This window comes from Ovis canadensis, chromosome 3 (assembly GCF_042477335.2).
Source record: "Ovis canadensis isolate MfBH-ARS-UI-01 breed Bighorn chromosome 3, ARS-UI_OviCan_v2, whole genome shotgun sequence".
In the NCBI taxonomy this organism is placed as follows: Eukaryota; Metazoa; Chordata; class Mammalia; order Artiodactyla; family Bovidae; genus Ovis; species Ovis canadensis.
Window position 1 is genome coordinate 40,164,293 of NC_091247.1, and position 15,557 is coordinate 40,179,849.

General features: G+C 36.0%; 1 protein-coding gene across 1 annotated transcript in view; it reads left to right on the plus strand.

Moving 5' to 3' along the window:
* PPP3R1 (protein phosphatase 3 regulatory subunit B, alpha) overlaps positions 1 to 15,557 on the plus strand; it is a 63,973-nt gene that overhangs the window by 44,256 nt on the left and 4,160 nt on the right. The window contains exons 3-5 of the mRNA XM_069582997.1: positions 12,200 to 12,376; positions 13,443 to 13,502; positions 14,572 to 14,756. Coding sequence (XP_069439098.1) covers positions 12,200 to 12,376; positions 13,443 to 13,502; positions 14,572 to 14,756 — 422 coding nt within the window. The remainder of the gene's footprint in view (positions 1 to 12,199; positions 12,377 to 13,442; positions 13,503 to 14,571; positions 14,757 to 15,557) is intronic.

Below are 15,557 nucleotides of genomic sequence, written 5' to 3' on the forward strand. Positions count from 1 at the left end.
TTTTGTCACTAACTTTGCTACACATGTTACTTTAAATTAAAATCTTCATAAAGGTATTCCATAATTCATGCTTCTTAAAGACTCCACCAGCCTTGATTATCAGTTGCTTAGTGATCCTGAACTCTACTGTATTTCACTTAGTCCGCTGAGAATTGCTTACATTCTCTCTTCTTTCAGTAAAGCTTTATTGCTGAGTAATAAAGTATAACCTAGGCTTGAATTTGCTACCTTGTTTTGTAGTTAGAGTACCTTAAAAAAAAAAAGAAAAACCCCTGGATGGTCTGCTATAAATATTTCAGATTTTTATGTGATTAGTCTTAAGAAAAATGAAGTGCTAACTCTGTTTTCTTTATCTGTACTGTCAGATTTTGGCATTGTGGTAGCACTTGCACGTTTTTAGTTTTAGCAGTGAAAAGTCCATGGCAAGTAGTAATTTGAGAGTCTACCACAAATTTGAATCGTTTTGTAGCTGGTATGTAGAAGACAGTTTCATCAGCTGGTGAGAAAACCTACCTAGGTATTTAGCAAAAATTCTTGGATCTTTCTCAGAATATTAGAGCAAAAGATATGGAAAAATATGCAAGGAACTTGGGGAACAATACAGAATGTAATAGCATCTGCCTAAAAGACATCTCGAAAGATGTAGTAGATAAAACAGAAGCAAAAATAACCAGTGCATTAGTAGGAGGAAATTTTCTTCATCTGGAAAATCGTATCTTCGATTGGAAAAGCATTCTGATACTTGGGAAGTTTAGATGAAAAGAAGTCTATATTTGGTGTCAACCTCTTTGGTAATTTTAGAAGTCCAAAAGCAGAAAAGAAAACCCTAGAAGCTGCTCGACAGGGAAATGTTTGGCCTCAAAAGAATGAGAGTCTGCTGACATTGAAATTCTTAGCAGCAGCAATGGGTATTAGAAAACAATAGGGCAGTTGATTCAAAGTTCTGAGTTCCTAAATCCAGAATTTGATATCAACCAAATGATTACTCAGGTGAGAGATCAAATTAAAGACATTTCCAGGAATTTAAGGACTTGCAAAATTTACCTTTCATGAGTTCTTGAATATGCACCCAGAAAAGTGAAATAGAAGTTAGAGAAAAAAGAAAGGAACAAGATCCAAGAAACTGAATCTCTAAGACACCAGTGAAAATCCCAGGATAACAGCTCTGCCAGGGGGCCTGAAAAGCAGGTGGTTCAAATTAGAGCAAGAAGCCACAACTGTCTGTGGAAGACATCATCAAGAAGAAAGTAAAAGCCATTACATAAATTGTATGCTGGAATTTCTTAGTGTTAAGATAAAAAGCAAGTCAATAAGGAAAAAAGAAAAGCAGAGACTGTGGTTGCAGTGTGCAGTATTACATTCTTGGTGATAAACCAGATTGAGCTCTGGAGCAGCCACAAATAAGTCTTTTGACTTATTGGTCCTGAAAGTAAAAGAAGACTCTTGAATATGCTTGATTTTGTGAAAATACCATATTTTGGGGAGAGTTGGTTGTGGGGAGTGATACAGTGCTAAAGAAAAGGGCAACTAGCATATTCAAGCACAACATATCATAGAAATAGATAAAAGGAAAGCTTGAAGAATGTAGTGTAATGAATTAGGGTTGGATTTGATTTACAAAACAATGGAAATCATTGAAAGCCACATCTTTTGAATAAGGTATGTTAGTGACATACACAGTATACTTAGGTTAAAAGGAAAAAAGAATATGACTTAAAAATTAATTATTTTTAATTGGAGGATAATTACCCTATAGTGTTGTGTTGGTTTCTGCCATACATCAACATGAAACAGCCATGGGTATATGTATGTCCTCTCCCTCTTGAACCTCCCTCCTGAGAGTATGACTTATAAGCCAAGTTATTACTAACTTAGAAAACTTGAAGATGTGTTATCTGACCTATTAAATGTATGCTTTTTCATTAACTTATTGCATATTTTGATTTGGATCACAGTGTAAATAAACCAAAAGGAGAAAAAACAATAGCAATACAATTTTTTGGTTTTTATCTACCTGCAATGTGGAAATACTGTCATTATTCCCTTTTCTCCACACTTGGCCCAAGAGTACAGGTTGAGTTGAGAAACGGAAATATTTAGTATCTCTTAGCCCAATATTCCATGTTAACTCTTCTGGTGGAACTAACAAGGAAAAGAAATTGTAAAGTATTTTAAGAAATCCCTTTATCCAGCTTTTACCATCAAGCTTTTCAGGTTAAGCAGTTTTACTTAACTCTCTGGGTCTTTATTTCTCATCAGAGTTTTTCATTTCCAAGGTTTCTTCCAGCTTTTTGCATTACATGGCTTTTCTATGACAGATTTTCTTCTGAAACTCAGTGAGCTCTGAAAATTCTAAGAATGTTTTTTTGGATTAAGTGTGTAGCTTCTTTTGTGACATCTTTGGCCAGTATTCATTGCCTTGTGAATTTTGATGTCGTGGATCATTTTTGACTGTCTTTTATGTAAAGTAGAAGTTAGTGTTACATAGCGTTCGCATTTTGAAGGAGCATTCTAGAAGAAAGGAAGGAAACCGTTTCCAGTATTAGTAATGAAAAAGCTGAAGTCACTTACAGTCCCTGTACATGTTAAAAGAATAACAAGGCAATTTTATAAACAGTCTTATTCCAGTAAGTTCTACACCTTGGATGAAACAGACAAATTCCTTGAAAAATGAATACAGGCAGACCTCTTTTCATTGTATTTCACTTTATCATGCTTGCAATATTGCATATTTTTTCATTGTTATATTTGTTATGGTGATTGTGATCAGTGATCTTTGATATTTCTGTTATGACTTGCCAAAGGCTCAGATAATAGCACTTTTTAGCGGTAAAGTATCTGTAGGTTTTTTTACATAATGCTATTGCATACTTAATAGAGTACAGAATAGTGTAAACATATTCATAACTTTTATATATGCTTTGGAAAAAAAAAATCATGTGACTTGCTCTTTTTGCAATAGTCTAGAACCAAATCTGTGATATCTTCAAGGTATACCTGTTCCTAAAACTGACACAAAAGGGAATAGAAAATCTTAATAGCATTATATCTATTAATGAAATCAAGATTGCCGGGAAAAATATCAATAACCTTAGATATGCAGATGACACCACCCTTATGGCAGGAAGTGAAGAAGAACTGAAGAGCCTCTTGATGAAAGTGAAAGCGGAGAGTAAAAAAGTTGGCTTAAAGTTCAACATTCAGAAAACTAAGACCATGGCATCCAGTCCCATCACTTCATGGCAAATAGATGGGAAAACAGGGGAAACGGTAACCGACTTTTATTTTTCTGGGCTCCAGAATCACTGCAGATGGTGACTGCAGCCATGAAATTAAAAGATGTACTCCTTGGAAGGAAAGTTATGACCAACCTTGACAGCATATTAAAAAGCAGAGGTACTACTTTGTCAACAAAGGTTTGTCTAGTCAAGGCTATGGTTTTTCCAGTAGTCATGATGTGAGAGTTGGACTATAAAGAAAGTTGAGTGCCAAAGAATTGATGAGCCTTTGAACTGTGGTGTTGGAGAAGACTCTTGAGAGTCCCTTGGACTGCAAGGAGATCCAACCAGTCTATCCTAAAGGAAATCAGTCCTGGGTGTTCATTGGAAGGACTGATTTTGAAGCTGAAACTCCAATACTTTGGCCACCTGATGCGAAGAGCTGACTCATTTGGAAAGACCCTGGTGTTGGGAAAGATTGAAGGCAGGAGGAGAAGGGGACAACAGAAGTTGAGTTGTTTAGATGGCATCAACGACTCATTGGACATGAGTTTGGGTAGACTGCAGGAGTTGGTGATGGACAGGGAGGCCTGGCGTGCTGTGGTTCATGGGGTTGCGAAGAGTCGGACACCACTGAATGACTGAACTGAACTGAATACCAAAAATGCTATAGAAAACTATAGACCTATATTCACCGTGAACATAGGTGCAAAAATCCTTAAATATTTTTAAATCACATAAATAATGTGTAAAAAGGACAGTAAAGCATGATCAAGTGGAGTTTATCCCAGGAGTATGATTTTAACTTAAAAAAAGAAAATCAATGTGATTCACTATATTGACATAATAAAAGAGGAAAAAATTTCAATAGGTTTAGCAGAGTATTTGTTTGAAGAGTTCAGTACCCATTAATGATAAATACTTTTGGTAAATTAAGAACAGAAAGGAATTTTCTCAACCTGATAAAGGGCACCTACAAAAAAAAACCTACAGCTAGTGTCATACTTATTTAATGATAAAGGACTGAATGCTTTCCATGTAAGATTGGGGGGGAAAAGCAGTTTTTCATTCTAATTGTAGTCAAACTCGTACTAGAAGTTCTAGCCAGTACATTAAGTCCAGAAGAAGAAATAAAATATGAAAGTGAAAATCGCTCAGTCATGTTGGACTCTTTATGACCCTGTGGGCTATACAGTCCATAGAATTCTCCAGGCCAGAATGTTGTAGTGGGTAGCCTTTCCCTTCTCCAGGGGATCTTCCCAATCCAAGGATCAAGCCTCGGTCTCATGCATTGCAGGCAGATTCTTTACCAGCAGAGCCGCAAGGGAAGCCCGAAATAAAATGTATTCAGATTGAAAAGGCAGGAGTAAAATTGTCTTTATTCTTAGATGACATGGTTGTGTTTGTAGTAAATCCTGTTACCAGAAATAAGTGAGTTTAGCAAGATTGTAGGCTACAAGGATGATATTCAAAAACCAGTGGAATTTCTATATAATAGCAGTGAGCAATTGAAAAGAATGAAATTAATAAGAATATTATTTATAGTAAAATAAAAACATTGGGATATTCAAGTGTAAATTAACCAACTAGATGTTAAGATCTGTAGATTGAACTATGAAACATCACTGAGAGGAAACTTAAAAAGACCTAAATAAATGGAGGAAGGTACCATATTCCTAGATTGGAAGACTTTGATACTCTCAAGGTATTGTTTTGACTCAGATTGATCTGTAGAGTTAAGACAATCTCAGTCAAATTTTCAGCAGGGTTTTAATGCTGGTGCTAAACCGCTTCAGTCGTGTCCGACTCTGTGCGACCCCATAGATGGCAGCCCACCAGGCTCCCCCATCCCTGGGATTCTCCAGGCAAGAACACTGGAGTGGGTTGCCATTTTTTAAATAAAAACTACCAAATAATTATTAATTCTATATAGAAAAATCACAGGTCTTAGAAGAGCCAGCACAGTTTTGGAAAGAGACAAGAAAGTGTGAGGACAGTGTCCCCTGATTTAGAGACTTACTATGAAACATAAAGCTGTGGTATTCACATAAGATAGATAAGCACATCTAGAGGGTATAAACCCCTGTATGTTTTTATTCACTTGATTTTTTAAAACATTTTTAATTGGATATTTTATATGTAACATTTTGTGAATTTAAGGTACAATTTGTTGATTTGTATAGTTAATTGGTTTTTGACAAAAACATCAAAGATACCATTGTAAGGGGAGCCTTTTAAACAAATAGTTGAAATGAAAGTTTCCCCTTAACTTACATACAGAAAACATTTGGTCATAAGTTTAAACCGTAAAAGCTACAACTGTGGAACTTCTAGAAGAAAACATCAGCCAAAATCTTCTTATTAAAGGCAGAGATTTTTAGTTGATCTGCGAAACATGAATCATTAAAGAAAAAAAAGGGTCTCATCAAAATTGAAAGTTTTTGCTCTTTAAAGGCAGTTTATAAGCAGCATATAAAGCTGTCTTTGTAAAAAGTAAGATACTTGAAATACCTCCACCTGACAAAGGACTTGCACCAGTCAGTCTAAAAAGAGAATCACATAACTTTTAAAAGACAACCAGACAGTGAAGAATCCGCCTGCAGTGCAGGAGACCCAGGTTCAGTCCCTGGGTTGGGAAGATCCCCTGGAAAAGGGAATGGCTACCCACTCCAGTATTCTTGCCTGGAGAATTTCATGGATGGAGGCCTGGCAGGCTCATGGGGTTGCAGAGTCAGACATGACTGAGCAACTAACATTTTCCCTTTCACAGTTAAAGAGATAAAGGACTTGAAGTCATGTAACAAATGAAGATATATGAGTTGCCAATAATCACGTGGAAAAGATCCTCAAGATCATTAATCCTCAGAGAAATGCAGGTTAAAACTACAATCACATACTTCTGCCATCCACCAGAATGGCTCAACTTAAAAAGGCTCGTAATACCATGATCTGGCAAGGAGATAGAGAGAGCCCTTGGAATTCTCAGGTAGTGCTGGTGGGAGTGTCAAACGGCACACCCACTTTGGAAAACTTCTTAACAGTTTCTGAAAATCAGACCCTATGATCCAGCAATTCAAGAAAACATTTGTTTACACAAATGTTAAGTATAATATTCTTAGAAGCTTTATTCCTAATAGTTTCAGATAGGAAATAATAGGAATGTCTATTAAAAGATGAATGCTTAAACTGATTGGGAAGTATTCATACGATGGAATATATATACTACTCTGCTGTAAAAAAAGAAGAAACTACTGACATGTGAACCAACCCGATTAACGTCAGAAACTTGATGAGAAAAAGAAGACGTCAAAAACTTAATGAGAGAAAGAAGAGTACGTACGTATGATTCCATTTACATGAAATTCTAGACAGAATTTAGTTGCAGAAAGCAAATCAGTGGTTGCCTAGAGTTGTGATGGGGAGGTAAGTGGGGTTTGTTTGTGATTGATTGAAAGGGACCCAAGGAAACATTTGGAATGACAGACATGTGCTTTTTGTCTTGATTGCAGCGCCACTTCCATAGACGTATACATTTGTCAAAACCTGTAGAACTATATGATGATGTGTTTTGGGAATATCATTTATTTCCCAAAGTTGGCTTAAAATTTCTTTTTAACATTTTATTTACAACTTGATAATCCTTTTGTTGGTGCTGATGTCTTGTTTTTGTATATTTGATAATTAATATTTTTAAGTTGGCTTCACTCATAGCTCAGTCGGTAAAGAATCTGCCTGCAATGCAGGAAACCCAGGTTTGATTCCTGGGTTGGGAAGATCCCCTAGAGGAGGAAATGGCAACCTAGTCCAGTACTCTTTCTTGGAGAATTCCATGGACAGAGGAGCCTGGCAGGCTACAGTTCATGGGGTCACAAGAGTCGGACACGACTTAGCAACTAAACCACCACCACCACCATTTTAAAGTGTGTAATAATTTAATCTAGAAATACCAAAAGCGCATATTTCATCTTGCTTTAGAAAATCGTGATATACCCCCTAAAATCTAAATATTTTAAAAGTGGTTGAAAGTTTTTCACTTGTAAGAAAAAGACACAGTACAAATGTCCATATTTCATAATATACTTTTTTGATTCTCTTTCAATATTAATAGGGAGTTTTCTTTGTTTTGTTTCATTGTCAAACTGTTCTGTGCAGAACATAAATATTAGACTGTTAGTCTATAGAAAAGGTCAGTATAAAATTAGGTGTGTATTTTGAAGCTGATTCAGTTCAGTTCAGTTGCTTGGTTGTGTCCGACTCTGTGACCCTATGGACTGCAGCACACCAGGCTTCCCTGTCCATCACCAACTCCCGGAGCTTACTCAGACTCATGTCCGTTGAGTCAGTGATGCCATCCAACCATCTCATCCTCTCTTGTCCCCTTCTCTTCCCGCCTTCAATCTTTCTCAGCATCAGGTCTTTTCAAATGAGTCAGTTCCTTGCATCAGATGGCCAAAGTATTGGAGTTGGAGCTTCATCATCAGTCCTTCCAATGAATTTTCAGGACTGATTTCCCTTAGGATGGGCTCGTTGGCTCTCCTTGCAGTCCAAGGGACTATCAATAGTCTTTTCCAACACAACAGTTTGAAAACATCAATTCTTCGGTGCTCAGCTTTCTTTATAGTCAGTCTATGGAGCTGCTTATGAAGGTTTTTATATGTGATGGTCTCTTCTGCGCCCCCTGGTGGTTTTGATTTCTTATTTGGGATAACATTGGAAATACAGTCATTACTTTTGTTGAATTTTACAGAAGACTTGAAAACTTTTAAACTAGTCTTTACTTTGAAAACCTACCCAATAGCTTCTGTTGACAATAGTGTAAGGCTTTAATCATATGATACTCTTTATAATAATTACTTAAAAAAAAAAGACAGGGTTTTTTGTTTGTTTGTTTTTTTGACAGTAACAACCTAGTTAATAATGAGGGGAAAAATTATTAGGCAATACCACAGAAATAAAATTCTGCAAACAAGGCCTACCTAAGAGGATGCTAAATTTAGATCAGAGTTTGAGAAGAAAATAGGATGTTTGAATAATCTCAGAGTACTCCTCCCTCTATTTTTTGATGAAAAGGAAAGATAGTAGACTTACAGTGGAGAAGTCTGACAGAAACCCCTTTGGCCACCCTTGACAATGATGAAGTGAGAAGGGCACATTATTTCCACGGTATTCTTGCCCCAAATGCATTCTAATCATAAAATAAAACATCAGCAACTCATGCTGGAGGACATTATACAAAACACTGGATCAAAAGTTTTCAAAGACAAGATAAAAATTGAATTGTCACAAATTGGAGGAGACTTAAGGAAAAATTACCAAGAAGTTGCAAAAATAATAAAGTCTCAGTTATCACATACCCAGCTTCTTCTGATGTTAACATTTCACAGATTTGAAATGCAATTATTGTTATCAAAATCGAGAAATTAATCATTGTTACAACATTGTAAGCTCTTATCAGTTCAGTTCAGTTGCTCAGTCGTGTCCGACTCTTTGCAACCCCACGAATCGGAGCACGCCTGGCCTCCCTGTCCATCACCAACTCTCGGAGTTCACTCAGACTCATGTCCATCGAGTCAGTGATGCCATCCAGCCATCTCATCCTCTGTCATCCCCTTCTCCTGCCCCTAATCCCTCCCAGCATCAGAGTCTTTTCCAACGAGTCAGCTCTTTGCATGAGGCGGCCAAAGTACTGGAGCTTCAGCTTTAGCATCATTCCTTCCAAAGAAATCCCAGGGCTGATCTCCTTCAGAATGGACTGGTTGGATCTCCTTGCAGTCCAAGGGACTCTCAAGAGTCTTCTCCAACACCACAGTTCAAAAGCATCAGTTCTTCAGCACTCAGCATTCTTCACAGTCCAACTCTCACTTCCGTACATGACCACTGGAAAAACCATAGCCTTGACTAGACAGACCTTTGTTGGCAAAGTAATGTCTCTGCTTTTTAATATATCTAGGTTGGTCATAACTTTTCTTCCAAGAAGCAAGCATCTTTTAATTTCATGGCTGCAGTCACCGTCTGCAGTGATTTTGGAGCCCAAAAAAATAAAGTCTGACACTGTGTCCACTGTTTCCCCATCTATTTCCCATGAATGAGGGGACCAGATGCCATGATCTTCGTTTTCTGAATGTTGAGCTTTAAGCCAACTTTTTCACTCTCTCTTTCACTTTTAAGAGGCTTTTTAGCTCCTCTTCACTTTCTGCCATAAGGGTGGTATCATCTGCATATCTGATGTTATTGATATTTCTCCCGGCAATCTTGATTCCAGCTTGTGCTTCTTTCAGCCCAGCGTTTCTCATGATGTACTCTGCATAGAAGTTAAATAAGCAGGGTGACAATGTACAGCCTTGACATACTCCTTTTCCGATTTGGAACCAATCTGTTGTTCCATGTCCAGTTCTAACTGTTGCTTCCTCACCTGCATATCGGTTTCTCAAGAGGCAGGTCTCTCAGAATTTTCCCATCTCTTTCAGAATTTTCCACAGTTTATTGTGATCCACACAGTCAAAGGCTTTGGCATAGTCAGTGACGCAGAAATAGATGTTTTTCTGGAACTCTCTTGCTTTTTCGATGATCCAGTGGATGTTGACAATTTGATCTCTGGTTCCTCTGCCTTTTCTAAAACCAGCTTGAACCATCAGGAAGTTCACAGTTCACGTATTTCTGAAGCCTGGCTTGGAGAATTTTGAGCATTACTTGACTAGCATGTGAGATTAGTGCAATTGTGCGGTAGTTTGAGCATTTTTTGGCATTGCCTTTCTTTGGGATTGGAATGAAAATTGACCTTTTCCAGTCCTGTGGTCACTGCTGAGTTTTCCAAATTTGCTGGCATATTGAGTGCAGCACTTTCACAGCATCATCTTCTAGGATTTGAAATAGCTCAACTGGAATTCCACCACCTCCACTAGCTTTATTCGTAGTGATGCTTTCTAAGGCCCACTTGACTTCACATTCTAGGATGTCTGGCTCTAGGTGAGTGATCACACCATCATGATTATCTTGGTCGTAAAGATCTTTTTGTACAGTTCTTCTGTGTATTCTTGCCACCCCTTCTTAATATCTTCTGCTTCTGTTAGGTCCATATCATTTCTGTCCTTTATCGAGCCCATCTTTGCATGAAATGTTCCCTTGGTATCTCTAATTTTCTTGAAGAGATCTCTAGTCTTTCCCATTCTGTTGTTTTCCTCTATTTCTTTGCATTTATCGCTGTAAGCGCTATATTTTAGTGGGGATAAAAAGTGACTTTTCCAAGATTCTTTTCAGGATACCACCTCACATTTAGTTGTTTCTTTGAAAATACTATTATTGCTGGAAGGATTTGATAGACTTACTTTGTTTTTAAATCATAAACAAACCAATAGGTAATAAATTATTTATAAAGTGGCTGTTAGATTTTTTGAAGGAATAGTGTTTTGTTCTTTATTACAATTATACAAATTTTGGAAATTGGCTAAAATTTGAGGAAAGCTTGTTTTTCTACCATTCTGCTTTTCCTCAAAACCACCTAACAGTCGAGTAGCAACTTTGTGTGTGTGTGTGTGTGTTTAGTAATAACAGTGCTTGAAGGCCTACATCTCTTTGCTGCTGTTGGGAATCTCTTATATTCTTTTTTCTAAATGAGAAAAAATATATATAATAATTTTTTGATGTTTCTTTATCTGAGATGATGAATAGATAGGCAACTTTCTATATATATTATATATTCTTTAGTGTTATTATGTCCAATTAGAAATACTTATTTAAACTTAGAGTAGCATCATGAGATCTATGAAAGCAACTTCTTAATTATTTTATATGTTAATACTAATAAGATTCTTGAAATCACTTTAAATAAGTAACCATCTAGATTGTACCTTTGTTCCTGAGTATATTCAAGGATGGATTGATCTGGGTAAGGTTTCAATCATTTAATTTGGTTGTTTTCTGTGTTAACATTCCATAGTAATAGCTGTATTTTAGAAACTCAGACTAAAAGATCTGTTTTTAATATCTTGATTTTTAGAGGCAGGCATATATGTATGATTATAAGATTATCTGTTTTAATACTTTGTATAGTATAGTTTAAATTGAATATGTAGAAACTTTCAACTACTAGAAAAGATAGTCCCTCCCAGAGGTATCCTTACAAAACGTGGAGAAATAGCATGAGTCTCAAGTTGAGACTTGGCAAAACATGAAAAACAGTGTCTCTGAGTCACAAGATGAGTCAAAAGGGTGAGGTTTGTTTGTTTTTCCTTGTTCATCTGTTCTAAAGGGAGTGTGATTCCAAGTAGCTGAAAAAAATCTTCGATGAAAGATGGTGCCAAAAGTTGGAATTCTTTATATTTAGAAGTACAGATCTGAAACATTCAGTGGTGTTGCCAGGATGGATTTGATCTGTGCCTAATTTTTAGGAGATTGGTAATAACTGTAAATGAAAAGTAACCTTTAAAAATATTTAACTTTTATGAAAGTTTTTCCTTAAAATTTAATAAAAAATTAAAAGGTGCTGGGTTTTATTTGTTCATACTTGCGAAGAGTGATCTTTAGACGAATATTCAAGAAGCTGGCAGCATTGGAGGGAGACTTTGAATATTGAACTGTATTCAAACCTTGTTCAGATTTTGAACCATGAACTGTTAGAAATAAACTAAATTAAAATTTTAAAACAGAAATGAAAATCAGAGTGCCTGGTGTACATAGCAGAGATTGATTTAGTCCGCCTGATATGAACCACCTGACTTTCATGATCAGCTTAGCATTGTCAATCCTGTAATATCTTGGTACTCAGCATACAGTTGGTTGTATGTTATGGCGGGTGCACACAGGCAAAGAGGTAATGAAAAAAATTTCATGATATATTTTCTTTGCTATAAGAAGTTATTCCATAGTATGTTCAACTCTAAATTAAACTGAAAATTAAACTATTGGATAACTGCTGAATTTCTTCTTGTAGTTATCATACAATCATTTGGTAAATCGTGCTGCCTCTTTTTGTTTGCTTTTAGTTGATGCTGATGAAATTAAAAGGCTAGGAAAGAGATTTAAGAAGCTCGATTTGGACAATTCTGGTTCTTTGAGTGTGGAAGAGTTCATGTCTCTACCTGAGTTACAACAGAATCCCCTAGTACAGCGAGTAATAGATATATTCGACACCGATGGAAATGGAGAAGTAGACTTTAAAGGTAAGAAAGTAGTTTTAGTTAAACTGCAAGTTAGGCAATCTATCAGTAGTCTTACATTTCTTTGTACAAAAATGTCTGAAAAGTTGATTTTTTTCTTGAATGTCCTTGAGTACTGGTTTTCTTATAATAATAGATTGTTAAAACTCAAAAGTCTGTGATATATGAACTTTAATAAACTAATAAGACCTTGTACTTTTTGGAACATAAATGATCGAAATACCCTTTTAGGTAATCTAAAAAATGGGATTTAGTATTTCTTTTGTTGTTAGAAAATTTCAGAGAAACTTAAAATATTAGAAGCCACATTTTTAAAAAACTGTTTTTTAAAAGAATGAGACTTTAACAATAAGTCAGCAATTAAAAAAAAAGCTGAAGTCAGAAGGATAGGAGTATTATCATAGACAGGATTAATTTAGTTAATCTAGATTTTACAAAGACAGTAGTGCTTTTGCTAATGTCAGCCATTTGGTTCTGCACTTTAAATAAACCTTTCATTTCATCAGGAAGTCAAAGAATTTTTGTTATTTTCATTTGAAGAATTGAATTGTCCAAGTGAAGGGCTCTAAACTAGTTGTGATTTAGTGTTCAGCAGCAGTGAAGAAAAATGACCATTTGTTATGAAACTTTGAACAGTTTATGTAAATGGTTCTGAATTTTGGAACCAGAAACCTCCCAATTTTTTCTGCCAAACAATGTAAATATTTTTTTAAAGCCCTCTTGTATAGTCATATTCTAAGAATATAGAGTTAAATAGCTTAAAGAATATGTTTTTTGAGTGTTATGCTCTGTAGCAACTAATTTTTAATAATAATAAAAAATAAATCAACTTGTTCAAGTTGATTTGATTTTAGAGAGTTCCAGGTTCAAATTATATATAGAACCTTGTTTGTTGAACTTTCAGATTTGGCTTTTTCCGTTGTAAATGCCACTAGTAATATTTTCTTTTGGAACAGGAAAATATTCTGTTGTGAGCATGTAGGGTTTGTGTCCATGCGCGTGTTTGTATTGTTCTTCTTTGTAAAAAATTGAAACTTCTGATTTGTAAATGTGTTTTATTCTTATTCAGAGTTCATTGAGGGAGTCTCTCAGTTCAGTGTCAAAGGAGATAAGGAACAGAAGTTGAGGTGTAAGTATTTTTCTTCACTGAGTTCTTAGACCATTACCCCATACTGCATTATAACCTCTTTTTAAAATATTCTAAAAGGTATCTTTTATTCTAGATCCTTAGTAGACATAACAGAAATTTTACATTCTGGAGAAAATCCTTCTTGGACATTTGCAATTTGTATTTTTTAATGATGTGTCATTATTACTTATAAGTTACAGGTGTACAGTAGACAAAATTGATTAACAGTTTTTAAGCATTATATTCCATTTGTGGGTAAGTAATATAAAATATTGGCATGGAAGTGAGAAGAAATGCTTTAATATGATTAGCCTAACTTCGTTTACACTTGTATTCAGAATTATTTAGCTGGAAGTTTACTATTTTGGTTTATGTAGGCTTGCCTCTCTTTCAGGGAACATCTGGTATCTTTTAAAAATATTCATCTCTTAACTGGAGAGACATTATATTCAATAACAGTTCTCTGAGGCACAGGCTATATGCTAACTTCTTTGCAAATGAACTCTTGATACAAATGAGAATAATATTAATAGTAATAACAGTTGCTGTCTTTGATTGTATATTATCTCACTCAGTACTGTAAAGCAGCAGTCCCCAACCTTTTCAGCACTCAGAACCAATTTTGTCAAAGACAGTTCTTCCATGGACTGGGGGTAGGGAGTGGTTCTGGGATGATTCAACTCCATTCATTTATTGGGCACTTTATTTCTATTACTGTTACATCAGCTCCACCTCAGATCATCAGGCATTAGATCCTGGAGGTTGAGGACCTGGGACCTGGGAGGTTAGAACTGTTATTAGCCCCCATTTTATATGTGCAGAAACTGAAGCTTAGGAAAGGGTAAATGACTTAAACTCCAGGCTATGTTAATTGTCCCAAGCAGTTTTAACTCCATAGCCCATATACTTGTAACCACCTAGTTTCACCTAAAGACAACATCTCTGTGTAGGAAGGAGCTGTCCTCATAGTAGAATTCTAAATGCTGGGCAGCTTCCTATCTTCTCTCTCTTAGAAAGTGTTCGTGATTACGATGCAATTGCCATTGATTTTTCCTTACTCTTTTTTTAGTTGCTTTCCGTATCTATGACATGGATAAAGACGGCTATATTTCCAATGGGGAACTCTTCCAGGTGCTAAAGATGATGGTGGGGAACAATCTGAAAGACACACAGTTACAGCAAATCGTAGACAAAACCATAATAAATGCAGATAAGGATGGGGATGGAAGAATATCCTTTGAAGAATTCTGTGCTGTAAGTACAAAAAAGCTAGTTCTTCATTAGTTACATTTCATAAAAACATTTTTAATATCACTTAATAGAGAATTCCTTATAGTTATATTTTGCCCTAGAAATTTCTGTTTGATTTTGCCCAATAGCCCCAGATTCAAAGTTTTGAAATGTTCTTTGTTGTAACTGTTACTAATTACTAATTATTCTCAAGAACTAATATTCTCAGTGATTGTCTGATAAAATGCCCCAACAATGGAACTAGTCACTTTTACTTATTATTGGTAGCCTTCCAAGTGAACAACTAGGTTATTTGAAAATACTTCTGTAGGAAATAAGAGTTCATGAATTTCAGCTAGGAATTCAGAAGCTTGGTCACAAGGATGACAGAAATGGAGTCCCCATCTGTCAAACTCAGCAGCGAGGCAGTGTAGAAAGGTGATTTGTTTTCCCCTCTCCTTTTTTCCTAAGCTGCTGACGGGTAGTTACTGTGATCTGGGGCAAGGGCTCCACAGAGGCATAGCCTACAGTTGTGAGAAGTCCTGGAGAGCTTGCTCTCGGTGAGAACTGGGGCCCTGGCTCGGCTTCCTGTTTATTGCTTCTCTTCTGTGGCTGCTGCCCCTAAAACAGAGATAGTAACTTTCTGATGTGTCATAAGCGGTTGTAACAGTAAATTGAAAATCCTGGACAATCCAAAGGAATGCAAAGAAAATAAAACGTTTTGAAAATTTTCAGTCATTACTGGATACCTCTGTAGAAGGTTTTCCTCCTCTTCATTTTTCCCTTAAACGACACCAGGGAAAACAGATTAGTTTGTCATGTGTT